The sequence below is a fragment of the Peromyscus leucopus genome, chromosome 6 (assembly GCF_004664715.2).
Source record: "Peromyscus leucopus breed LL Stock chromosome 6, UCI_PerLeu_2.1, whole genome shotgun sequence".
Classification (NCBI taxonomy): Eukaryota; Metazoa; Chordata; class Mammalia; order Rodentia; family Cricetidae; genus Peromyscus; species Peromyscus leucopus.
The window spans coordinates 98,341,983-98,369,087 of NC_051068.1; the positions used below are offsets into that span (position 1 = coordinate 98,341,983).

A 27,105-nucleotide genomic window follows, 5' to 3' on the forward strand; every position below is an offset into this window, starting at 1 on the left:
AGACTTGAGTCTGTATACATTTGAAAGGACTCACTTAAACTCTCAGAGTGGCCACAGTGTGCTTCCAGGGTTTCCTTGTTAGCACCTGGGTTTGTCCTTAACCCTCCATATTTCCAGTTCCAGGGGAGATGTAAGATGGGCCACTTAGATTCACAAGTCTGACACTTCTTTAAAAATGAAAAATAGGAGAAAAATTTCAGTTGGACCAAACCTGAAAGACTTCCAATTTTCCCTGACTTTTCTGCACCAGTGTGACAGTTCTATAAACCAATGAAACTAAATACAGGAAATCTGCACAGATTAAAACTGTCAGGAGTGTTTTCCTGGGATTCCTTCAGTTTTAATTATTTATAGTTCATTGTTTCAATAGTTGTGAGTCAAATCAAGGGGCATAAGTATCTTTTTGTGGAATATCTCTCTTGTTACAAAATTTTTTCAGACTTCATATCCAGTTACCCAAGTCAAAGACTTGCGTAGTCACCCTGATATTTTTTTCATCCCAGATAGCTAATCAAGTGCAAATCATTAGAGATTGTGTTCAAACACAGAACACTAGATGTTCAAGATCGTGCCATCATTTGAACCTGTTTAACTCTTTTGCTATTGTCACAGTGCAGATATCATTATTACTTTTCAACTATGTGCCAGTAACAGCTTCCTAAACCTAAACCCTCTTTTTCATGAAGCAGTTATAAGATTTTCGTTTATAAAACAAATTTCCATGCCCTTTCGCTGCTTACATCCTTTAATGATTCCTTGTTATGCCTGGGATTAAATAACCAGCTACCTAAGAATTTTAGGGTCCAATATGAATGATCTCTTGCTGTTTCCTGTTATCCTTTCCTTTGCCTGGATCATGTTTCGCCAACTTTAAATTCCAGACTCCAGGGTTTGTTAGCTGTCTCTGAAGTCTGCCTTGCTCTGTCACCTGACCACAGCACCATACCACCCATTCTTTCTCTGCCATGGGCTGTAGCAGGAATCTTAAATGGTCTTATTAATAAAATAAAACCCAGTGCCAGTTATTGGGGTGAATGCTGGAAGATCAGAGAAGCAGAACAAGCCACAGCTACCTCACCTTGCCGATTCCTCAGACTGGATGTCTCTCAGTTGAACTGTGCTGCTCAAAAGCCTAAAAGCTTAACCAGACCTAGTTCCTTGTCCTCATACCTTATGTACCTTTTTGCTTTCTGACATCACTTCCTGGGATTAAAGGCATGAGTCACCATGCCTGGCTGTTTCCAGTGTGGCTTTAAACTCACAGAGATCCGGATGGATCTCTAACTCCCAGGTGATAGGATTAAAGGTGTGAGTGCCACCATTTTCTGGCCTCTATATATATTGGCTGTTCTATTCTCTGACCCCAGATAAGTTTATTAGGGTGCACAATATTTGGGGAAAACAATATCACCACATTTCCCCTTTTTATCTAAATTTTTTTTTAAAAAAGCTTATAATCAATACAAGAAAAACTATATCCAATAGGTATATACAATATATACAGTCAAGAATAACATTTACAATGTCTAGTCCATTAACATTTGACAGATTCAGACAAAAACTCCATTATATGTATTAAAAATGTCCAGTCCAGTAACATTTGATAAACTCAGACAAAAATTTCATTACTTATCCTATTTAAAATAAGTAGTTCCTTTTTAAAAGTAGATTCAAAAATTGACCTTTTTATCTTATCATATCCATAGTCTCTCTTTTTTCTTTTCATAGTAGATTCAATAATCTACCTTTTGTCATTTTTATATCTTCCTCTTTTTCTTTTTAGAGTAGATTCAATGATCTACCCATTTATCCTATTATTTCTTTATCCTTTTGCTCAAAGTAGATTCTATGATGTACCTCATATCTGTATTCTCCTTTTTCTTTAACAAAAACAAACAAACAAACAAACAAACAAAAACTCTGAATCTAAACTCCTTGTTCAGTTTTTCCTGACCATTAACAATTAACAACTTGTAACCAACCATCATAAACAATGACAATTATCCAAAAGCCATTGAATGACCAAAAACCAATCAAACCCACATCTTGGGAAGGTGGGTGTCATTTTCTTAAAATTACTTCCTGTTTTCTGAGGGCGAAGACATCTTTAGGGAATCCTGAAAAGAAATTGTTTGGGATAATTGTCAAGTCCTGAGAGAGTTAGTTGTATCATTTGTCTAGTATCTATATAATGGGAAAGTGCAGGACTTGTCTCAAGTCTTTGTTCAAGTAGTCTGTCAGGCTGGATCATCTCAGCTAGCCATCTCAAAATTGTCCTGAGTAGTTTGTAGTTCAAAGCTGATCTTTGGGTGGTGTTAATCAGCTTAATGGTACTATTTATAGTCCATGTGGAATCGTCATTTGTTGTGGGGTCCCATCATCCCATCATCCTTTTGAAGATTTCAAAGTTGCTGGAAGGCACGGTCATGGTTCCCTGCAGATTTTTTTTTTTTCCTCCTCTGTGGTGTGGAGCAATCACAGTCTGATAAATGTCTGTCTCTCAGAACCATGAACATTCTTCCCTAGAAGAGAAAATCTTGACAGCAATTTCTCCCCACCATTTGTCCTTGCCAAACTTTTCCAAACTGACCTTTGCCGATGCTTTCTTGTAACATCATGGTCCTGGCAATTCTTCTCTGAACAAGCAGCAGTAAACCCTTCATCCCAGGTAGCAGCATCACTGCAGTCACCAACTTGATGAGAAGCAGCCAGCAATTCAAAGCAGTAGCTGCGTGCATGGTCCTACTCCGTCTGTGGCTTGGTCCCTTGCCTTAGCAAGCCTCTCAGGTCAGCCTCAGCCTCGGGATCCTCCTGCCTCTGCCTCCTTCAGTAAATCCAACCAGTGTGCCACCACAACAGGCAATGTGTAGCTCGTGCCTGAGCTGGGGACCACAACACCACAGGCAAGTAGCTTTTTTTTGTGAATTTGTACCACAAACTATGGGCGCCAGATGTCAAAGGAATCTTAAATGGTCTTATTAATAAAATCAAACCTGGTGCCAGTTATTGAGGTGAATGCTGGAAGATCAGAGAAGCAGAACAAGCCACAATGAGCTTCTGTCTGAAGTTTCCCATGGAGCTTTGGTTCCCAGTTTAAATCCTTCTCTGCCTAAGAAGCCATTTACAGGCTTCTTGACCCCAGGACCTGCATATCACTGGTGATGACTATTTTACTTTGTATCCCCATCATACCTTAAGTTCCTCTATACAAATGACACGTATAATTTACTCACTATTATATCTCTAATTCTAATAGACTGTTAGATGCATAATAAGTATTTAATATATATTTGTGAATTCATTAATTATTCAATAAGTTTTAAGACGAGTTTTTATTTAACAAATTCAGCTCAACTCTACTCTGTGTCCTTTGAGAAGTTTACAGTAATTACAAATGGGCATATTTTCTCTACTCAGTGGCTACACTACCCAGGATCATTCCCAGGCTAGTGCATTTGCCATTTTGGTGATTTTTTTTTTTTATTGTGGCAATACTGTTAGAAAGAAAATGTGATCTTTTGGGAAAAAACAAACACATAAACAAGTAATGTCAGTAGCTCAGATGGAAAGCAACAGTGGCAGCCCTCCGCTGTGTAAAACTCAGAAAGAGATCTTTGTTCAAAATCCAAACACCTGAACTCTCAGTTCCGATTTGCCTAATCATGAAAAACAAAACACAAATGTGTGCCATGTGATTCAGTTGCAAACATGTTGCCTTTAAGTGGCTTACGCCTCTACTAACTTAGAAGAAAAATGAGAAGGAGAGGTCCTGCTTGCTGAGATCCATCAGGAGCCTTCTGTTCTCTGTTAGAACAGCTGCCCTGTTTACTGCTGCTTTGATGAAGCTGCTGCCCATCTCCTCTATAAAGGAGGATCAGTGTTTACATGCTAGTCAGTCCTGAATCAAAACAGTTCTGATTTGTTAATAATTCACTAACCAAATATTATGACTGAAAAACTGAAACGCTGGTAAATAACCAAATGCAGAATGGGGCTTCTGCTGCACTGAGTCTGATCACAGAAATGGAAAACACAAATAAAAATGTAATTTAGCAATTCATTCTGTCCTATTAAATACCAGCTGTTTTCAGGGTTGTGGGATAAAATGTTTTGTTTTCTCCCTCATGTCCTTAGAGTTGGAGAATAATTGGAAAGCAATTAAGTTATTCCACATTTGCTGCTGGCAAAGAAGTAAGTCTGTTACCAAGGAGACATTCGGCCACTCAATATGTTGTTGTTGCATACCTATTATGTGCCTGTGTTTTAAAAGTGAGGCTACCGTAGCGGTGGACAGCAGCAGAGTCCTCTTATTCAAAGAACATAATTTCTGGACGTCACTTCTCGTGTGAGAGTGCAGGAACAGACTACAAAGAACCAGACAAATACATGATATGGCAGAGATCAGTGCCCTCAAGAGAAAGCAAGAATCCAGCTCATTACGCTACTCCTGAGTCCTATCTGCTTCCAAAATGCATTCACAGTGCTTTTTAAAATGAAACGCAGGTTTCATTTAACAATCTCCTCCTGTATTGATTTTTAACTACATCCATCAGTGTGAGTCTGGTGGATAAAACTTGAATTTATTCAAAAACACCTCAAAAACTGAACAATAACTTCATGTGATAGGGATATAACTTAGCTATTTTCATACTGGGACATAGGTAATTAACATTTTCTGTTTTAACTAGAAGTCAGGTTGATTGCTAGAAGTTGTGAAATACACATATAATTACAGATGAACTAAGAATCATTGAATTTGCCATCTATGAAATATAATTCAAATAATTCAGATATGTTTGATACAATAGGTACAATAGAAGTCTTTAATCCATGGAGGTGCAATCTACCAGCCCTGGATCATCATGTACATCATATTGCTTTCTGTACGCATTTATCTATAAAAAATTCATTTGTAAATTAGATATATTAAGAGATTAATAATAAAATAGGACAATCAACAATACACTTAATAAATAATTATTTGAAAATCATGAATTATTTATTTCTGGAATTCTCTAACATTTTCTTACCATGTGGTTAACTGCAGGTAATTAAAACCTCTGAAAGAAATCCCCATACATAGTATATTATTATATTCTAAATTTGCTTTAATGAACATGTGCAATGTCTTCCATGCAATGTTTTCCATTTATAAATTATTTTGATATACCACAACTCATTTAAGTATCAGAACATACCTGAAAACTAAATTACTGTTTTCATTTAGCTAATATGGAAACCCGTGATTCAGCACGCCAGTGCTCACAGTCAGGCATTCTGATTCCAGATTCAAGTCTTTAACCTCCTCTTATTGCAAAGCAAAACAATGTGAATGAATGATTACATTGACTAAAGGTCATTTTTGGATACTTTCAGATTTCTACAGTGAATATAAATAAAAATGATATGGGTGCCTCATTTTCCTCATTAAATATGTTCCAAATTAAAAATGTTTAGTGTTTCATCTACCCAAGAAAAGATTTTCTTTGAAGAGTCAAGGGTATGGAATGTTAAAACAACATCTAGGAGGAGTGATTAAATATGAATGGTTGTGGCATTGCACATCTTACATGAAACCACAGTGAAAGTCACGTGGAATACAAAAGCCCCTCTGGAAAGGGAAGCAACCTAAGATCAATACCTGAAGTTAATTCTGAGTAGAGATTTAAAGGCTTGCATAAAGTCACATTCAGAAGCCTATTTTTTTTTTCCTGACCAACACATTTGATTCTAAAAATTTCCTTTGCTTTATTCTCTCCATCTTGCTCCCTCATCTGCCTTCCTTCTCTTTCTACCTCTTTGTCAACTTTCTCCTTCGAAGAGTCACTTTTAGTTAACATTCCTGAAAAATTTGTCTACATCACTGAAATGCTTCTTTGAGCCCGGAAGACAGGAGTTGCTTTCCCTTTCTATAACATCGGTTCCTGCTTGAGGAGCAGCTGATGTAAATCTTACGACTTCAATATTTTCAACTTCAAGATCTATTATCTTGAAATGTTCAGAGTTAGTACTAAGCCAACAGATTTGTGTGCATTTAGATACAGATATTGAAACCTTAATTGCCCTCATTCCTAAAGACATGTAAGTGATATTTTAAATGAATGAATTTTAAGAAAAATTCACACTTGATATATTGTTAGTTGCCACAGATAAATTACTGAGACAATTATAAAGATATAAACAGAAATCACAAAAATATAGGAATTTCAACTCATTGGCAAAGTTCTGGTAGATTCACAGCACATGAAAGAAAACCGATTCTGGACTCACAGGCTCTTTTGTCTTTAGTTTAAGTTTATTTTGCTGTGGTTTGAATATTTGACATAATATCCACCCACCTCACAAATTTTTAAGTGTGCAACGAACTTGGTCACTGGATTTGCTGGCATTTTCCCTGTGACTTTAGGCAGGCTGCGAGGCCTCTTTACGCTTGTTTCCTCCTCTCTAGAAGAGGGTAGTTTCTTATTCAAACAATTGGACAAACAAAAAAAAATGAACATACAGCCACTTTGTAGAGCTTTCTTAGTAAATTAACATTACGGTCCTCCAGTATAATATATTAAGAAAAGACAAAAGAGTAGCCAACCATTACAATGTTTGTTTCGTTTTTGACAAGCACACGATTAATTCTAAGTAGTGGACTTCAAGGTCATAGCAAACTTTATGTTGAATAATAGAACAATATAATTACCTAGGGTTTGGCAAATTTCCCGAAATTTGGATAGTTTTATAAATGCTTACTTTTACTAAGACATTAGTTGCCCCAAACTAAAGAGGTATGAGTGCCCATAATCATGACTAGCAATCGTGTCAATGGGCTTAAATGAGGTATCACTGCATTCAAATTGGCAGTGCTAAGCATAGCATTATGGTAACTATCTTTGTGTGGTTACAGTCTACAGTTAGAAGAAAAGGAAAATCTAAATTACCCTTTTTGCAACTATTATGAGTTCAATGCCAAAGCCCATGAGATGAGCCATCAGGATTCTCTCCCTGCATTTCATCCATCTTCACTTTAGGGGAACTAAAAGCCTAATCAATAATTTAACCAGCTAATGGACATATTTTTAAACACAATGGACTCATTCTGAAAAGAGGCATGCTGTCAGAGCCACGGGGACAAAAGTAGAAACTAACTGCTAACACTTAATGCTTATGTGAACACAGCACAAGCTGCCTCAAGCCAGCGTCAAGGCTCCCTGGTCTGCACAGCTATTTTTTTCTGTTATTTTTTTTCCTATGGAAGATGTACTTTACAGATGGTTTATTTTTAAAGTCAGTATAGAACTCATAAGTAAATACTCAAATATTTAAATTATATTTTAATTAAAAAGTATTCAATAAAAAGTGGCCCTGAGTCCCAAATTATGAGACTGTGCAATATTTTCTGGCTATTGATATTCATGACCGAGCAATTTTCATTCCCATTGTATTTGCCGATATGTGCTGAAAAGACATGGGAACTTTTATGGTACTGACTCTGAAAATATTCCAAAGCAACCCAGAAACTGTTGCTGCTTTGCTCTATGGATAAAATGAGGAATATAATTTTCATTTTATTATTTTTCCTTCTCTTCTTTGGACACTTTGGACACTAGCAACTTTATAACACAGAGAGAAATGCTATGGAAAACAACTAATTAAACAAGGCACCATGGAACATGTCTCTAAACTCAGCACTCAGAAGACTGAGACTGAGGCAAGAAGAGAGAGAGTTCAAGGCCAACCTTGAACTTGCACAGTGAGATCATGTATCTGGATGGGGCATGGGGTCATTAAGTATGCCATTTGTTACCACAACATCACTTTTATACTCAGTTAAAGATTATAAATAGAGTTCAATTATATTCACTCAATTTCCTGTTATGAGGATATACATATTGCACATTAAAAATCTTTAAGACCTTTTTTGTTTGTTTTAAGACAGAGACTCATCATGTAGACCAGGATGGTTTGTACCTTGCCTCAATTTTTAGAAGTAGGATTACAAGCATGCACAGTTTTTGAACTATAAGAGGCATTGTTAATAAATCTCTTCCATGATTAATATTTCCTGATACATACTGTATATCTGGCCAACAGCCTAGAAGAAAGCTTTCAGTTCCTAATGAATTATTAGCCTACAACGGAGGCTATGAACTTGCTTTTATATGACTACAGCTGAGAGAAGGAAGAATTTAAACTTGTTTTGTTATAATTGAGTTGAGAGACTTAAGTGTGAAAGGCAAGATAAAGGTGCCCAGTGGCATGCTTAGTCCCCGAAACATAGCTGCCTCGACCTCCTGACCTCTGGAAGGCCAGCTCCAAGAGGCCCAAGGATGTCAGCACTCAAACCTTACTCTCAAAATAATCCACGAACTAAGATGTGCTTGTCTGTCATCTGTCACATGAAGATTTTTCTGAGTCAGTTCATAATTCTATGCTACAATATTTCAAGGTACAGAGTCACCTCTACCAACAGCATGCACTCATGTGACACAGTCATACATATTCTAGGCACTCCTGTGGGTCATACGAAGTCAAGGTAGTCTCAGTATGTGCTGAAGAAATAATGATCAAAATGAGTAATTAGAGGGGCTGATGAGCAGAGGAGCAGTCTCTGTCATATAACAAATGGTGGCAACATATTGTATGTCAGAAAGTTCACTATTTGCTTTATCTCGTTCTGCATATTCCTTGACTTACCTTCTTTAGGCCGCCAGCCACAGTCTTAATTTGTTTTCTCCCTACACTTTCTGAACACTCTTTTTCCTCTTAAATAAGCTATTTGTCCAGAAATGCTAAGGCTAAAGTGCTCTGTCTGCACAAAAGGCACTTTTAGCAGGCCAGATATGCACAGCTAAGCTGTGTTTGCAAAACTGTTTTTCTTAAAGTGCAGTCAGTTGACCAGACACCAGCACTAATTCGTTCTTAACCAGTAAAGCATGTGCACACAGTGCTTCATATGGCAGTCACTGCAGCCACAGTGGCTGGCTGCTTGCTTATACATGCAGCTAAGAGAAGTTCTAGTGCAGCAGCCAGCTTTGGCTTAGGACAGCATACTGAATACCTCTACTTAATGCCAAAGGCCATTTCCATTTCCCCAGGACTATGTCTTATGCTTCCTCTATGAACCAAAGCTTCTCCCACAGAAATCCTGGAAAAACTGCTGAGAACTGGTGTGCAGTTTCTAAACATTTTCTTAATCACCATTATAATACCCAAATAGAATGACAATATACATTTACCTGTGATGTAAAAAGGATCCTTACAGTATTTCCCAAGTTGATTTTTGTTCGTGTTTTTCTCAGACTTTAGGCTACTTATAGGTGCTTAAAATTCAACCTTGAAGTAACAGCAATCAAGGCAGGTGGTAGATTTCTAGGGGTTTATGTTATTATTTGGGGTTGTTCAGCCTGTGTCATGTCTACTAATTGCTGTCATGGGAAAAGATAATTATCCTGAAGGACACCACCTGCACGTTCTTATTTCTTAATGGTAGTAGTGATTGACAATAATCTCACTTATGGGAGATCTGACTACAGATAGAATGCTATGTTCTGGAAACTCTGTAGTTGGGTCCTGCATTAAATTCACTTCCTACTTGGCATAAAGAATTTAAGAATGAGGAATTGGCAAATGAACAAATCAGTGGTATGGGCACCCGAGCTTATTCAAACGATATCAAATGTATTTCAGGTAAGAAAATTGTGCCAGCTAATGTTTTAGTGATTTACTTTAAATTTCCACATAAATTACATAAACTCACTATGCAAATTACATTTTTTTAAAATATCCCTTCTTTTATTTGCCTTTAGAGTATAATTCTTTAATTATACCCCCAGAGAAGGAAAAATGGAGAATATGAAAGGGATGATATATCTTCAGACTTAACACTCAAATTCATCATCTTAAATGATAATGTTTAAGATTCCAGAAATGAATAGGTCTATAGTCACAGGTACCCAGTAAGCTGAGACAGGAAAACTGCAGATTCAAAGTCAGCTTAGGAGAGATAGCTCCACAGTTAAGGAAACATTGCTTTTGCAGAGGACCCCAGCATCCATATGACGTAACACAACCTTCTGTAACTCCAGTTCTGTGGGAGACAAGTTCCCACATTTATTTACCCCAAAGACTCTTGAGAAATGCGGAAAAAGAGACTTAGATAGAAATAGAGGGGAGAGAAAAAGATAGAAATACAGGATAGCCTCAAGTGGGTCTGGATCTTTATCCACCAGCCCAGAACTTTATTCAAAAGGGCTTTTTAGAACAATGCCAAGAGGAGGGGCAAAAGACCTCCCCATTTTTAGGTACAGCCAAGTGTAGCCCCTTCCAAACACCTGGCACTCGGGCCCATGGTCCAGTCAACCTCTTATGCAGTCCTGCTGGGTAAAGCCACTAGGAAACCTAGATGGACTCCAACACAGTTCCAGGGAATCCAGTGCCCTCTTCTGTCCTCCATGGCACCAGGCATGCATGTGGCACACAGAAATACATGCAGGCAAAACACATAAAATAAAATTAATTAATTAAAAAATAAAACCAGCCAAGAAAAGTGAATTCCAGGCAAATCTAGGAAACTTATTAAGACCCATTGTCAAAATAAAAAAATAAAAATAAAAAGGTGGCCAGGGATATAAACCTGTGGCAGAACCAAGGTCCTAGGTTCAGTCACTAGTACTGAAAATAAGCCTTAAGTAAGTTATCTTCTGTCATTCTATTTCAAGAAAAAAGAAAAACACTTGAGTTTGCAAACTAATACATGGATTATCCCAATGTTTTTACAAATTTTTTCTTTTCTTTTCTTTCTTTTTTAATGATGATGTTAAATTCAATGCATTAAAAAATGCCCAAGTGAAGGTGTGGGCACAGGGCATGTTGTTGGCCTCAGGAATTCAATTCCTATTCCTCACTTTCCTCAATGGAGACTTAGACAAATTACTTTTGTTGACTCCTTTTCTTCATCTATAAATGGTCTATAAAACTACCTGCCTTGTAAAAGCATGACAAGGATTTAATGATTTCATATATGTGAAGGACTTACATGCATGCCTAGCACAGATTAGTTCTATATAATTTGCGATATTCCTTTCATAGTTTGGAGACACTAAAGCCAACAGACCAAATTCTTATCCTCCATTTTTACTTTCAGAGATAGTGAGGACTGGCAGATAATTTTAATTAGCTGTCCTTGGGGACCTTTTCAGTGTCCTAGTATGACAGACAGAAAGATAACATCTTTTACAAAGTGAAAAGTCCTTCAAATTATGAGACTCGTTCTTGAAATTATAATTTCTTGACAGAATATCATTTATTATATTCTAGTGCAAGACAATGCTCTTATGTTTTTAAGATAAAAGACTTCCTCTGTAGTTATTCAGTGATAATATTCCATCTTGGGAACAGAGGGTCTGTATTGTGATCTTTGCTACATGACTACTATTCTAATGATGCTGCAATGAAAATGGTATTGGAATATTTGCCGTATTCCCAATTTTATTTTTCTATTCCCAAATAACATGAACAACCACATCAAGCAATAACATCTCTCTGAAGTAAGAGAAATTGGACATCTACATGAAACATCAGCCACAGATTCTTGGCTTTTATTCAATATTTGTTTACCACTCAATATCAGATACATGTCCTAATATTATTCTTTGCAATACTATGGAATTATTACTTGAAAATGAAGTTAATGAAGTCCTTAATTGGAATATTTGGGTTGTTATGAAATACTTATGGATCCATCTGGCCGCAAAATCCATCTAGATTTTAAAATGGATGTGTTAGAAAATGATATGAAAACGAAAAACAAGTATAAGTTATTGGTGCTAGAAAATGACTGATTCTTTTTCAGACTTGCATTAATAACCTCTGCAACTTAGACAGGATTGTGAAGTTTTCCCTTTATTTAGTGTTTGAGTCTTGCAATGTCTGATGGACTGCATATTAGGTTATATCTTTAATACCATGTAAATTCTTGCATGGTCTTTCAAGAACAGTGCCACGTTTGCCTTGTCTGTGGTACACAAAGGAGAACATTGAAATGGCAGAATATTTTAGAGCTCACATGAGGTCTGAAAAGTTTTAAAAGTTTAATGAATGATAGCTCTTGGCTAATGCAAAAAAAATAAACTTTGCAAAATTGGCTTTGAAACTAAATTTATTTTTAATGCAGCCATCAAAACATAAAAACATTGTATGTAATAGTGTGCCACCCTATAACATTTCTATACATACATTGTGCAATTTTTAAATCAGTTACCCATCTCCTCAAATATTTATCATTTCTTTAACCTTTATTTCAGTAAAGAAACAAATAAAAGCCTCCTTATAACACAAAGAAACAAGTTCACACCATCAGAATGTGTCTCCATCAGGAAAGGAGTGGAGCAGTTGTTTTATTTTACATGTGGTTCAGTTCTGTCTGGCTCCTCAGTATTCCAGAAATTATTTGATTTGGGGTTTCATGATATTGGCCTCACAATACTGAAATTGGTGCTATACCTCTGGTTAGAAATAAGCTGGTGACAATCTCTAATTCAGTCTTAATTTTCACAGAAACTTAGAAGGGTATTCTAGAAAAAAGTTAGGTGGATTCCTACCCAAAAACATAATAGTATTTCCATTGACATTCTAAAGTTTGGTGAAGGTTTCCTGAGTCAGACACTGCCACTTCTGAGAGTAAGCCTATGGAACTGAGTGGTCACTGTCATTTCTCTTCCAGATCAGCATTTTCATGACTCATCTATCTAACTATGGGAATGACCGCCTAGGCTTGTACACCTTCGTGAACTTGGCCAACTTTGTGCACAGCTGGACCAATTTGAAACTGCAGACTCTGCCTCCAGTACAACTAGCCCACAAGTACTTTGAGCTCTTCCCTGAGCAGAAAGACCCTCTCTGGCAGGTAACAATTAAACCTTCTCTCCGTGGGGAGGAAAAGCAATGTGTTACTGTTTATTTTGTTTTAGGAACTTATTAAACAAATATTACATTAAATAAATCAAATAAATATGTTAGGGCATATTAAAATGTGTATTTAGCCGGGCGGTGGTGGCGCACGCCTTTAATCCCAGCACTCGGGAGGCAGAGACAGGCGGATCTCTGAGTTCGAGGCCAGCCTGGGCTACCAAGTGAGCTCCAGGAAAGGCGCAAAGCTACGCAGAGAAACCCTGTCTCAAAAAACCAAAAAAACAAAAACAACAATAAATAAATAAATAAATAAATAAATAAATAAATAAATAAATAAATAAAATGTATATTTAATGCAAAGTATTCCCCTTTCCAATTGTCATATTCTCTTCAATAATATTTTTGTATCTCTTACAATTTAAATTTTTAGATTTGTAGTTTTATTTTGCTTGTTTGTTCAATTCATTTGGAAGCTTGGCAATAAGGATGGTGTTTCATTGGGAGAGTTTTGACCAAGCCAATGCTTTAGACTTACATGTGATATGAGTACTAGCTAGCTAGCTAGTTGTAGCACTGGACAGCTCGGGAGACTAAAAATTGAAACAGAAAAAAAAGCCTCTGTAATCCAAGATCTTGTCACCATACCCTAATATGTATATGTATGCGACAGAGTACATCAAAAAGCAAAGAGCAACCTCTTGCCTGTGTTCATAAGGATCTGGAGTCTGTTTGGTGCATTTCACTTTTCTTTATGTCTAACAAATTTCAGTAATGTAAGGCCTATCAATAAAAGAGAGACTTGTCAGTTTTAGGATGACTTTTACTTCTAATTTGACTCTATGTGAGGCCACACAGCTTGAAGGCACCAAATGTAAACTATCTCTTCTTAGCAGTTATCTAGGAAGCACTGCCTCCCACTTACTCGGTTCTTTATGCATCAGATTGCATCGACCCACTCAATCAATGAGCAGGCTGTGGAGAGCAGATCAGATGTTCCCCTGCTAAGCACTAGGTAGAAAAGTAGCATCATCGTTAATGAGAAATTACTGCAAAACAGACCTTCAAAATCGTCCCCATTTCCTTTCTTCAGGACGATTTGCTTCTCTTTATTCCATGATCACACCATACAGTGCTATGTCTATATGGCCAGGGAATCTTTCCACCTGTGTTCATTGAGAATCTGCCATGTATACAGCAAAGCTAGTTCTAGGGCATGCAACAAAGAATAAAATACTGCATTTTCTTTCTATTCCAGCAGAGGTCTTTTACTATATTTTAAAGTGAACTGTTGCCTCAAATCATGTCCTCTTTAGATTATTAGCAGCAGCCATCCACCACATGGGTTTATAGTAGACCGCCTATTATGAGGAAAATTAATTATTTTTACACATAAATACACATACATTTGTGTGTATGGATATATATATATATATATATATATATATGGTTTTTTAATTGAAAATAGATTCTTTACTCATGCAATAAACCTCAATCACAATTTCCCCTCTCTCGACCCTTCCAGCTCCCCCTACCACCTCCCCTCTCCCCAAGATCTACTCCTCCTCTGTTTCCTCTTCAGAGAAGAATAAGCCTCCACCACGAGATGACGGCCAAACCGGACAAATCAAAATATAATAAGACAAGGCAAAAGCCCTCATATGGCTTGGAGAAGGCAGCCCAATAGGAAAAAAAAAGAGTCCCAAGAGCAGTCAAAAGAGTCAGAGATACACTAGTAGGAGTCCCACAAAAATGCTAAGTTAATAACCATAACACATATACATCAATAAAAAATCCAAATTAATAAGTATCTTGATAGATTGTTGACATATAAATGATCAGTCAGCTCAGTGGCTTTAGCTCTACTCTGTCTTTTAGGGGAAACATTTCCTTAAACATTGAGATGTATTTTTTTCAGATTATTTGGACTTTCAGGCGTAATGACAAAAATGTTCTGATAATGTTTAGATACTGTTAATAATGCTATTTACCTTTTAAAATTTATTGGTTGATTTACTTTAGTGGTACATCAGCATATGTGTGGATGCGGATGTGGGTACGCACATCCCACTGTGCAAGTGTGGAGGACAATTTTGTAGAGCAAAGAGTAATAATATGAGATGTTGAGAGCATTTGACTTATTGCAGAAAACTGGATAAAATGTATCAATCAAAAGTAATGTCACAAATGAAGTTGGTGAAGTGATGATAAAGTATGGAAGACTCTGAGTGACCTTGCCCCTGGTTGTACCTACTTTCACATTCACATCGATGATAGCAATCCAAAGGGAAACGGAAATTACCCCTCATTTTCTACATGAAAGCAAAACCAGAATTACTTAGTAAACATTTTACACCCTTCTCCTCATGACCTAGAATTAGGATAGGCAAATAGTATATCTTTGTTTCTCTTACATATTGTGAAAATGAAACATTCAGGAACCCTATTATATTTATGAGTATAACTTCATATTTTGTACTCTTCATAGAACTCAACTGCTATTTTCCTTTACATTTCAATTCACACTTTTTTTTATTACTACAAATAGAAAGAAAAAGTGCAAAATGGTAATCTTCACATCTGTTTAATTCTTTTGGTTCCTTATGTAAATTTTCATTAGCACCAACCATTCTATATGTGGGACTGCTTTGTCACTTAATTAAAAAGTGCAATGTGAATATCTGCCAATAGGCAGCATGATCAGCAGCTACAAAATACCTCATGGGAAATTGGTTCTTACAAAGCTGCTTGATGCAGACACGTATATCCATGCACACACAAAAAAAATGTAATTTCCAAATTGGCTCATCAGCTTTGTCTCTACTATATAAGAGTTTTAAAATTACACTCAAGAGATAAAATAATACCTCTTATTGTTTTGATAGAATAATCACTGTAGAATATGGAAAAATAATTTTCTTCTTGTGCGCGCGCGCGCGCACACACACAACACACACACACACACACACACACACACACACACACACGAACAAACAAACAATTATTATAGGAACCAAAGCCACAAACATGGAGGCAGTGGGAAGGTCAAATTCACACATGCTCTAATCGATGCTCTTAAGCTTTCAAGCTGTCAGGTTAGCTCAGCCTCAATCTTCCTGCAGCCACTATGGAGTCTCACTATCAACAAACATCCAAGCATGAAGTGGATTCTTGCTTGCTATTTGTCCAGGGAAATGCTCAAAGAACTGTCTTCAACGCCTCTGCCAGTGTCTCCAGAGTTAGAGAGAGAGAAGTGGGGAAGTAAATCCCAGTTTTTAATGGGAGGCAACTAGCACTTTGGTTGATTGTAGATATCAAAGCATTGGTTTCTAGTTAGAAATGATGAGATTTGAATATCAGTGCTATAAACAAACCACAAAACAGGTAACACCAGCACTGTACCTGCTATTAATATTTGTCTGGTGAAGCAGCAAATGAATGCTGACACGAAGTTACAGATGGGAAGAACAGGACAAGTGAGGGACATTTAAGCCAATCTTGGGAACTGAAATAAGTCCCTTGACTTATTAGAGATGAGCTGGGACTAAATCCAGGCTTTCTTCTTCCTGCTCAGATGTAGTTTGGTGATTTTACACTTAGAAAGACAAGTCTTCTTCTATCCACGAGCTCTCTCTTGAAGCTCAGAAGAATCTGATGATGGGTTCAATGGGAATTTGCTAAACCTAAACTTCAGAAATAGTTACATAACAAAGGAAAGTTTTACCACCATGAGATTTGCAAACTGCAAAAGCTACTTATTGTGTTAAAAAGGTAACATTGTAGATTGTTTTCCTATTTTAACCACTTTATAGCTCACTTGTAACTTGCTTACAAAATAATTGCAGACATATGCCTATTTTGCACAACCTGCACACCATATATGTATGGTAAAGAAAGAAGTAAAGAAAGATGGTTTATAGAGATAATTCCAGAAACCCTTTTTACAGGAAAAAAAAGAATAGAAAGACATGAAGTTAGGCAAATGATCAATCTCTGAGATAGGGAAGCTCTGAATGGCTGGCTTTCTGTCAGTGAACAGGAATGCCTTCAGAGGCAAGAGGCTGAACTTGTTTGTAGGTGATACTAAAGAAAGGGTTGTCAGTGAATAATTACCCCATTTCAAGAGGAAAATAATATTTTTCAGTTTTGGTCTGTTTATCTTTCAGCCTTTCCAGTGAACTGGCCAATGTAGTTATTATAGACTTCAATTTTAATTAACGAAAGGTATCTTAATAATTAAGATATCTTAATTATTTTTCCAATGAAAAGTTGTCTGTATTAATACTCTACTTCTTTTCCCCTTATTCAACAACACTATTTCCTATACTCTCTGGGATGCTTCTCAAATAATTCTCCCCTGTCTTGATTGTTTAGTGAAGCACACTACCATTTTGATTCTACAAGCTGTCAGAGACTGTGACAGCTGAAGATGATGACATAAGTCTGGAGGTGTTTCATCTCGCATCAATCATTTGCAGATACATTCTTGTCAAGCACCAAAATGACCACAGAAATACTTTTGTGCAGCCAGTGAAAATAACCTGTAGAGACCTCCTTAAAAAATGAAAGTTACAGTATCTTCATACTTTATGAAGTAATCATAGACCATATTCAGGACTCCATTTAACAACAAAAAAGAAGCCTGTTTTATGTAGGCTTTATAGAAACTTCTAGTATTTTGAATATTACACTGAATGAATAATCCTGTATCAAACCAATTGATTCATGAGAGTTCAAAGACCCAGATTTTTTGACTTGGTTATTTATTCCCTGTAGGATAGTCATAAAAATGCAAATAATAGCGGAGAGTTTTGTGTGAGGGGGGCTGCAGTCATTTGTTAACAAAGGCTTCTGGGCTTTTTTTTTTTTTATGAAAACATTTCTGAGAAAATACTAAGTGTAACCACTCACTTTAATAAATATGGGTCTAATATAGTAAGCAAGACAAGGATAATTTGAATAAATTAGATACCTTGTACTTATAGTAGCATTGTTAAAATGTTCATCTACCCCAGTCACCCACAGAACCAAGGTCCTTTCCCATTAGCCCTAATCCACAGTCTGGCTGTTATTCAATGATGTAAGAGTGAACTTTGAAAAATAATTAGACCACCAGGTGCCACAGGAGATCTGGAAAGGACATTCTTATGGATCAGCACTCTCGGGAAGGCCGGGCTTTCCTGAGCCTTTGAGGAGCTCAGGAGAGGATTCTTAAAGCACAAACAGAATCAGGATCTGAGCTGGTGTCTGTTTCAAGGATGCTCCATGAGGATTTGTTGATGGAAGCATTGAGAATAAACATCCTTATCTTATTAAAATATCTCATCAGTGCATGTGGATTGTATTAGGCATAAATGACAATGACAGAAAGTTGGAAGTCACTCCACTGTGCGATGGAGCCTGGGTAACGGATCTTTACAGGCATGTGCAAGGCAGAAATGTAATAAGCAGAAGCTTCAAAACAACACTGCCATGTAGGGACAGGGAAGAGTAATAGTTCCAAACTTTTTTTTTTTTTTTTACATCACTCCTTCACCAGTGAGGGTGGAACAGCAAAGGCAAGCTGAAGGGAAATGAAGAGAAGAACAAACTCCGTAGAGTTTACAGTTAATGAAACAATTCTGCCACCATTAGGGTCTAAATAGGGCCTAGCTACCTGGAACAGGCATGTGACCCATATGAGACCAACCAATCGCCAACTGATAGTTCACTGGTGGCCTGGGAGAGGAGGGTGAAGTGAGAAACAAAACATGTTCAGAGGGACAAAGAAAATGCAGGTTTGGGCTGATGAGGTCTCATGGGAACAAACGTGGTCTTCCTGCCTATGATAACAAGCCCTTCAAAATGGAGTAGGTGGTATGATGTTTTCAAAATTAGTATTTTAGGTCTTTGTGGGGAGGGGACTTCATTAGCATTGACTTCTGCTTTTAAGTCTTGCCTTTTGCTTCAGAGAAACTTTTACCTACCCACTTAACTTACTTAAAAGTAAAATTGCTTCATATATTCCATTTACCAAGCCCCTGAATCATCTCGTCCTCATGAGGGCAGAGTAGCAGATTTTTAGACTGGCACTGCAACCACAAGCTGCCTGCAGCAAATTTAACTTATTTTCCTTTTCAACATTTAAATATATCTATCTATATGGCTAGATACAAAAGGCAGTAACTTACTATTTATTGTGATTTACTATTTTCTGTTTATTTCAGTTATGTAGGGAACAAGCATATTGCAGAATGAGAAGGGATCTACATAAGTGCCCTGTCATATCCTGAATTTTAAAATTAAAACAATAGCAGGAGAACAGAGCATAAAAGTACAGGGAACTGTTTTGCTGTGTAGATGTAACCAACCGTCTTATTAAATAAGAAACACAGAACCAATGCAAAGAAGAAAGCCAAGAGTTCAGAACTAAGAGCTAAAAACCTTATCCTCCCTCTTGCAGTGGTCCTACCTCTTCGAAAGAGACCTACTTCCTGTGTTTCTGTCTTTATAAAGACTTTTTGTTCTGCCTTCTCATTGGTTGTAAACTCAACCACATGACCACCTCATCACTGCCTGTCTGTACAGACCTCCAGGTTTTCTATGGTTGGTATTGAGATTAAAGGTGTGTGTCTCCAATACTGGCTGAATCCTTGAACACACAGAGATCTACCTAGCTCTGCCTACCAAGTGCTGGGATTAAAGGTGTGCACCACCACAGCCCTGTTTTCCTATGGCTTGCTAATAGCTCTAACCCCCGGGCAACTTTATTTATTAACATACAAATAAAATCACATTTTAGTACAAATAAAATATCACCATATTGCTGCCCTCTGCTCTCTGGAAATACTCTGTGAACTTCATTATTTTTGTTAAAGTCTGTCTCTTTGTCCTTTCCTCTCCCACAACAAGACAACACTCTATCTTCTCTCTCTCCCTCCCTCCTCCCTCCACTGTATCTCTCTCTGCCTTCTCCCTCTCTCCCTCCTCCATCCTCCCTCCCTCCTGCCACCTCTCTCTCTCTCTCTCTCTCTCTCTCTCTCTCTCTCTCACACACACACACACACACACACACACACAATTTAAGTTCATAGACAACACCAGCTTCAGATTCTAAATATGAACTAACTTGCTGTGTGACCTTCAGTAAGAACAAAATAAAACCCTTTGCATCTTACCTTCCTCGACTATAAAGAAGGGATAATAAAATCTGTCTTGCCAAGTTACTTTGAGGATTAGAAATAATCTATGTCAAGCAAATACCTGGACTGCTGAAGGTGATCAATAAAAGTTGGACATTATATTTATTGGCATTGAAATAAGACAGTATCTTGAAGCTCAGCATAGGGAAAGTCTAAGCAACTACTACCAGAATATAAAATAGAAAATGCAAATGCTTTGTCAATGTAGTTGTAATTAACAGGCAAAGGGGGAAAGATACCAGGGAAGAGGTGACAGCAGAAATACAGGTAGCTGGAAAGTCCCAAGGAGACAGAGCACAGTCATAAAAAAAAAAAAAAAAAAAAGAGACAGTTGGCCAGGACTGTAACAAGCCTGTGGGAAGATCTGAAGTGAAGCCAATTCTTAATATTAATGAAGCATTTGGAGCACCAGATAATTGCATCTATAGCTCTTATCTATCAGTACAATATCTGAGAAGAACATCAGTTTAACTAGTATTATTAACAACTATAGTGATCTCTCTCTTTCTCTCTCTCTCTCTCTCTCTCTCTGTGTGTGTGTGTGTGTGTGTGTGTGAAAAAGAGAACTCTTTATTTTTTTTTTAACATGGGCAGCACACATGGAGGGAAGATGATGACCTGTGGAAAGTTGGATCTTTTCTTCCACCATATGGACTCTGAAAAATCTAACAGGCTTGGTGGCAAGCCCCTTTATCCACGGAGCCATCTTGTTGGTACAGAAAGTTTTCATCAGTTTTAAAGCAGAAATCTTTCTTAGGGTCCTGTTTTCTAGGTAGCCTCCCTGGAGTTGTGAGTAGCAATCTAGTCATCTTTGTTTTCCATAAAACAGAAATCAGGGCAAGAAAGACATACACTGTGATAAGCAAACATAAAGTAGCCTTCTTGAACATACAATCGGTTTGTACCTGCTCCACAGTGTTTTCTGTGCCTTCTGGAAGTCGGGATATGAGTCTTTCAGTCTACAAGCATTGATTAAGCATCTCATGTAGCAATGAGGGACACAGATGGAGGAGGCATCACTCTCAGAGAACTCACAGTCTTGCAGATGGACTTCTGGTAAACTGTATAAAATTACTGGAAGCATGAACAAAATAATTTTAGGTGTTGAAATATGAAGAAAGTATGACACAAAAGTATCATAGACAAAGCAGGAGGGAGAATTGTCTATGTTCATAAGGGAAGGCAATAGACCCATTGATAGTTGCTCATTACATATCTATTGGTTAAATTAAACTCCTTTGTTCAAGCTGTATTCCTAATAGGGCAAAAGGAAAGAAAAGGCTGGTATGAAATATAATAATAAGCATTTTCTTATATACAGCATGATTTTATTGTTTTTAAACCAGTAACAAAAAAAACATATGTGGTAGAAACTATTAATCATTGTTTTACAAATAAAGAAACTAGGGTCCAGGGATTTAAGAACATTAATTAAAGCATGGTAAGCCCCTTGGGCTCATGCTCTTGCTGACTGGGCTGAGAGAAGTTTGCAGTGGGTATTAGCATAAGCCATAAAAAAATGACAAAACTTGACTATGAATTGGTTGAAAATTTTGGCATTGAATGAGAAAATAAATTATTCAAAGATTCTGAAGCAGACTCTCATATTTCTATGATAGAGAATGGAGTGTGACTGATGCACTAGGTGGTCTGAGCAATCTTAATTCAGACAACACTGCTCAGTGTGGTCCATGAGAAGGCTTAACCCATCTGTAGCTGGTGTACTAATGAGAGAAGAAGCATATGCAAAGGGCAACTTGACTATATCCCCTAAAGAACACTGGTTGGCTCAGCTGTTGTTAGTATACCTCACAGCAAAATATTCTAGTTGAAAAAAGGAGTGTATTGATCCACGTTCTGTCACAAGCTCCTTTTTTTTTTTTTTTTTTTTTTTTTTTTTTTTTTTTTTTACAGAAAAGAACTTTGAAACACATTGCATTAGATTGTGGATGAGGTTGTACAGTGACATTAAAATATACCTTGTTTGAAACATGATAGAAATGTGATTCTCACTCCTCTAACTATACTAAGGGGAGCATTGTAGGAAACAGATATCTCTGTTCCATATAGTAATCTAATGCCTTGGGCTGGTAAGTTCTTCTACCTATGGTTTCCACCTCTGAGTACAAGACAAACTCATTTTTCAGTTATAGCCATTTTATAGCCAACAATAACTGCAACATGGAAACACACAGAGATAGTGGCTTTTATCTTAAAAAGATACTTCATGTCATTTGTCTCACTTTCAATTGTTTAAGACTTTTTCACCAGAAAGCAGATTCAAGAGAGGTTGTGAAATATAATCTCTAGTTTGGAGACCTGTGTACTGAGCAAAACAAGGATTTCTCCATTATTAAATAAAAATACAAAATAAAAAAGATGAAAGCTCAGTCTTCTTTGACACTGTGAAAAACATGGCTAGAGAGTTAAGCTAAGCCTAGACTGTGGAGGGTAGAAGATTTAATAATGAAGGGAAATATTGTAAGAAATAGATGATAGTCAATGTAAAATGAAATGTCTGTTCTTTTTACATTTTAAAAGAAGGAATTTTGACTTTAACAGCTTGCACTTCACTCAATTTTTGGAGTTTTCTATGGATGAATTTATTAGACTTTTCCAAAGTAAATTATCACATACTTCAATTGTCTTTACGAATTATTGGTCTTTAGCCAAAAATGTGACATCTATGTATCAGTTCTCCTCCCAAGGCTCAGAAGTAATGGAGCAAAATAGGGAAGAAAGTTTGCAAGAGTGAGAGGTAGTGGGTGACTACCACTAAACTGTTCTCAGGGTACAACAGGCAATTGAAAGTGTGAGTTCACAGTGTTTATGAGAGTGCTTACGTACTTACCACTTATCAGAGTACTTATGTACAAGACAAAATCCTAGCATGGATGGGTTAGGTAGTACTGCATTCAAATGGCAGACGGCCATAAGCACTTAGTGGGGTGTGACATGCATTGGGTCTCATTTCAGTGGCTTGCCAGACGTCATGTGGCAATTGATGCCACAGTGTCAGGAGTCATCTGGGATACATAGCTGAAGCCTCTTCTTTGCTCTAGGGCCACATTCAAAGATTTCTATAAATCTTGCTGCCTCCAAACCCCAAAGTAACTGATCAAGCACTCTGCTTTCATTTTAGCAGTAAGGGTTGATGAGGTAAAATTCACCTTTGCGGTGGACAGGATGCCCCAGCATTCTTCAGAAGTCTACACTTTTTTTTTTTTTTTTGAGACAGGGTTTCTCTGTGTAGCTTTGGTACTGTCCTGGATCTCACTCTGTAGACCAGACTGGACTTGAACTCACAGAGATCCGCCTGGCTCTGCCTCCTGAGTGCTGGGATTAAAGGCGTGCGCCACCACTGCCTGGCCACTTCTAAAACTTACAAGTGTATCAAACTCTTTGAATTAGGCATGCTTGAACTCCATAATGTCTTTATGTTGGTTTGGACTGATTTTGAGTCAGTGTCTTCATTTTCCCAGCTAGTCTTGAACTCATAATCTTTCTAACTCCACTTCTGCCACTGAAGATCACAGGTGTGTATGGCTACCTGTGTTTTCTTCCTCTGGAGTGCATTTTTCTTAGCCAGGCACCCAGAGTGTCCTCTTGATTTTTTTCTGGTGCAATGAACATTATGCCAATGGGCCATTGAGATGTTTTGTGAGACCTCTAGATTATATGAGGAATTAGCTTGAACCATTTTTTTTTAAATATGCCAAAATGTTATTTGGAGAAAAAATATTTTTACCAAATGAATTATAAATGTTTAAATTTAAACATATAAAAAAATTTAAAGGTATAGTGACATATATTTGTAATTCCAAGTATTTGGGGGGTTAAAACAGGAAGAGCACTTTAGCACAAAAGTTTGAGGCCAGCCATGTCACAAATAAATAAATGAATTTTTAAAGAAAAAAAAACATTTCCTTGAAATAATATTCTCCATTTTAATACTTTTACCTGTTTATTTTTTAAAATGAAAATTTAAATCAGTGAGATTAAACAAATTAACTAATAAGTGTTGAAATGACATAAAAGGTTTCAGTTTTGCATTCTCTAATTGAAAAATGGAGACTCATTTGTGTAAACATTTAACGACAGATCTAGCATCATTAATTGGATAAATGTCTACTCTCTCCTAGAAAGAATGTAATATTGGAAACTATGTTTGTTTTTTTTTTAACCTGTATTTGTCAAAGTGGTAGGAAGAATCATAATTCAAAACAATACATCTAACAGGTATTACCTTCAGAAACATTTCCCAAAGAAAGTCATCGTGTATTGAAAATAATGTACCCAGCCTCTAACATACAGATATTTCAATGTTGAAAAAAAAGAAAAAGAAAAGAAACTGGGAAACTACAGTCAAGTGAGGCTCAGTCAAGTTAAAACCTCTTTGATGCACAGACATAAAACACAAACTACAGATAGAGCAGAATCTCCCATTATTATCTGTCACTGATAACACGCACATCACAGCAAGACTGATTTGAGGCTGTGCTCTATGCAGCCTTGGGTAGGGGAACCAGCCAATCACTGCGCCAGGAAAGTATTTGAGAATCAAAGAAACAGAATGGGATTGTGATGCCCAGATCTAGGAGATCAAGCAAGAATCTCACCCTGTCTTACTTGAAACGTTGTTAGGACATAGCAGCCAGGATTCAGTATTCAGTAAGGTGTATTATTCTTTCCTGCAGAATCCATGTGATGATAAACGACACAAAGACATCTGGTCCAGGGAGAAAACTTGTGATCATTTACCAAAATTCCTTGTCATTGGGCCTCAGAAAACAGGTAAGCCTAGGCAAGGATGCTTCTGGACTTGCTGTCATTATTAAGTTCTTGTGTCCTAACAGCATCGAATCTTGTTTTGTGACCTATGCAAGTTTATTGCTGAACTGCTGTACCTCCTCACCTTTTATCCTACAAGCCTCGAAAAGATCCTGATGTTGCCATTTATTAGACTTAAACTTTAAATGCTTTTGATATGGAGTTTAAAAAAGTTTTACATATGTATCAAAGTTTTGATATTTTTGAGTTTAAGTTTCACAGTTTCCCTGTTTTATACTTTTTGTGGCTTTGCCTAATTAATCCCTGAGTTAAGTTATGAAAAGGTAACTTATGGTTCAGACTCAGACTGTTTTTACACTGTACATCAGCATTGCATTGATTTCTGTTCAGAACTATGGTTGTTATTACTCACAAATTATTTTATATATGTGTTGTTAAAAAAATCATTAAGTATTAACGTGCAGTACAGTTGTTTTCTGCTATGCCCCAATCTCCCCAGGCTGTTCTCCCTTGGTATTTTCTTGTGCACTGAAGGACAACTGTGTAAGGATGTAGTAAAAGAGAATGAAAGTATTTCACCAATGAGATGACACTTTCAATTAGAATATTTTATACTTTCTTCAGTGTGTGACAGTTTTATATACTTTGCTTATATCCTGATTAATTAAAGTTTTTATTGAGTTGCTGTATCTTGAATTCACTACTTGGACTTGAAGCACCCTCGTCAGGGAGAGCCCAAACCATAACACAAAGCAAACATTCACAATAAATAAGCCACAATGAAGACATTTGTAATACAAGCAAGTAGATCATTTTAAAGGTTACAGGTAAAACTTCTAGACTATTAGATACTGGTTGTTGAAATCTTTTCTTCCTCTAGGAATATGAATTGTGTTACAACAGCGAATTAACACATGTGCAGGGAGGGTAGACAAGCAACACATATTTTCAGATATATCATGTTTTTGTTGTTTAAAATGTGCATTAATTTCCTGCCAACTCCCTACAGCACTGCGAACTTGAGAATAAATAGCAAAGAAATAAAACATCCCTATGTTGTAAAATTTTGTTAAAAATTTAATTTAAAGACAGACTCTCTATCATTTGTCATTGAATATTATTACTGCTTAGTTATGCTACAAAACCACACGTTATTAACTATAAATCTTCCTCCTTATTGTTTATATTTATAAAACCAATATGTTATGCCTTTAGATTTTAATATGTGGCCTAGTCATGTGGCAATGATAAAGCTTTTAGCTGTTTTTTTTGTTTTTTGTTGTTGTTTCTTTTTGTTTTAACTTTCTCAAATAAAATAAGAAGTTAAAACACAGGAATTGCACATCTATATTCACATGGCATGGATATATTTTTTAATATAAAAATTGTTCTAATAATTTGAAAAATCCAACGATAGATGCCTGTTTTTGATATTAGTAAAACATCCACTGCTGTCAAGAGATTGCAAATCTCCTGAAGGGAAGTCACCAATATCCTGTAACTACCCACCTTTGGGCACACTCAAATTCCAGTGACCCCTGATGATGCAGCCACCCCTTATAATAAATATGCAGTACAAAAATTGGCCTTAAAAAATCTGCTTTTTACAGTTGTTGTGAGACTAGAAGAAAGTCCCATTTTCCCACTACTGAATCCTAGATGGGATCCTCTGCTGAGATCAGGCAGGGAATGACAATGGACCAAGACAGTGGAGCCTGGGACTTCAGGCAGCTCACACTATCTCTCTAGCCTCCTCTAGACAGTTCTGCACCTTCACACTTGGAAGCATTATTACTAGTGTGAAAGAGGATTTCCAATAGTGTCACACTTAGCAGATCATTTGAAGTGCCATTTATTCAGTATTAATTTCTCATAATTTGCCTGGCTTAGTCTGGCACGTTAAAAGTAAAGGTTGTTTGTGTAAAAATAGATTTTCTTGGTTGTTACTAAGACAAAATCCTTTTCTCCAGTTCCACTAAGTGCACCAAAGGGATTGTGCAACAAATGGTTGACAAGAATGATAAAAACAGAGGACAAAAATAAAAGCATTTCATGGCAGCAGACATAGAATTCATGGTTGATAAAGAACATCAAGCCATAGATATCTTGTTCCTAGTAGAGTGCATTTTCTCTGCTACCAGGGGAACAAGAGGACACTTCACATCTTCCAGATACTGTTGGCATGAAGGTATAGGGCTCAGATCACAAAGGCAGACCTATCTCCGTACAATTTCAC

General features: G+C 36.9%; 1 protein-coding gene across 1 annotated transcript in view; it reads left to right on the plus strand.

The window, feature by feature from the left end:
• Positions 1-27,105, plus strand: part of Ndst4 (N-deacetylase and N-sulfotransferase 4) — a 307,351-nt gene that overhangs the window by 251,018 nt on the left and 29,228 nt on the right. The window contains exons 7-8 of the mRNA XM_028859117.2: positions 12,713-12,895; positions 24,776-24,872. Coding sequence (XP_028714950.1) covers positions 12,713-12,895; positions 24,776-24,872 — 280 coding nt within the window. The remainder of the gene's footprint in view (positions 1-12,712; positions 12,896-24,775; positions 24,873-27,105) is intronic.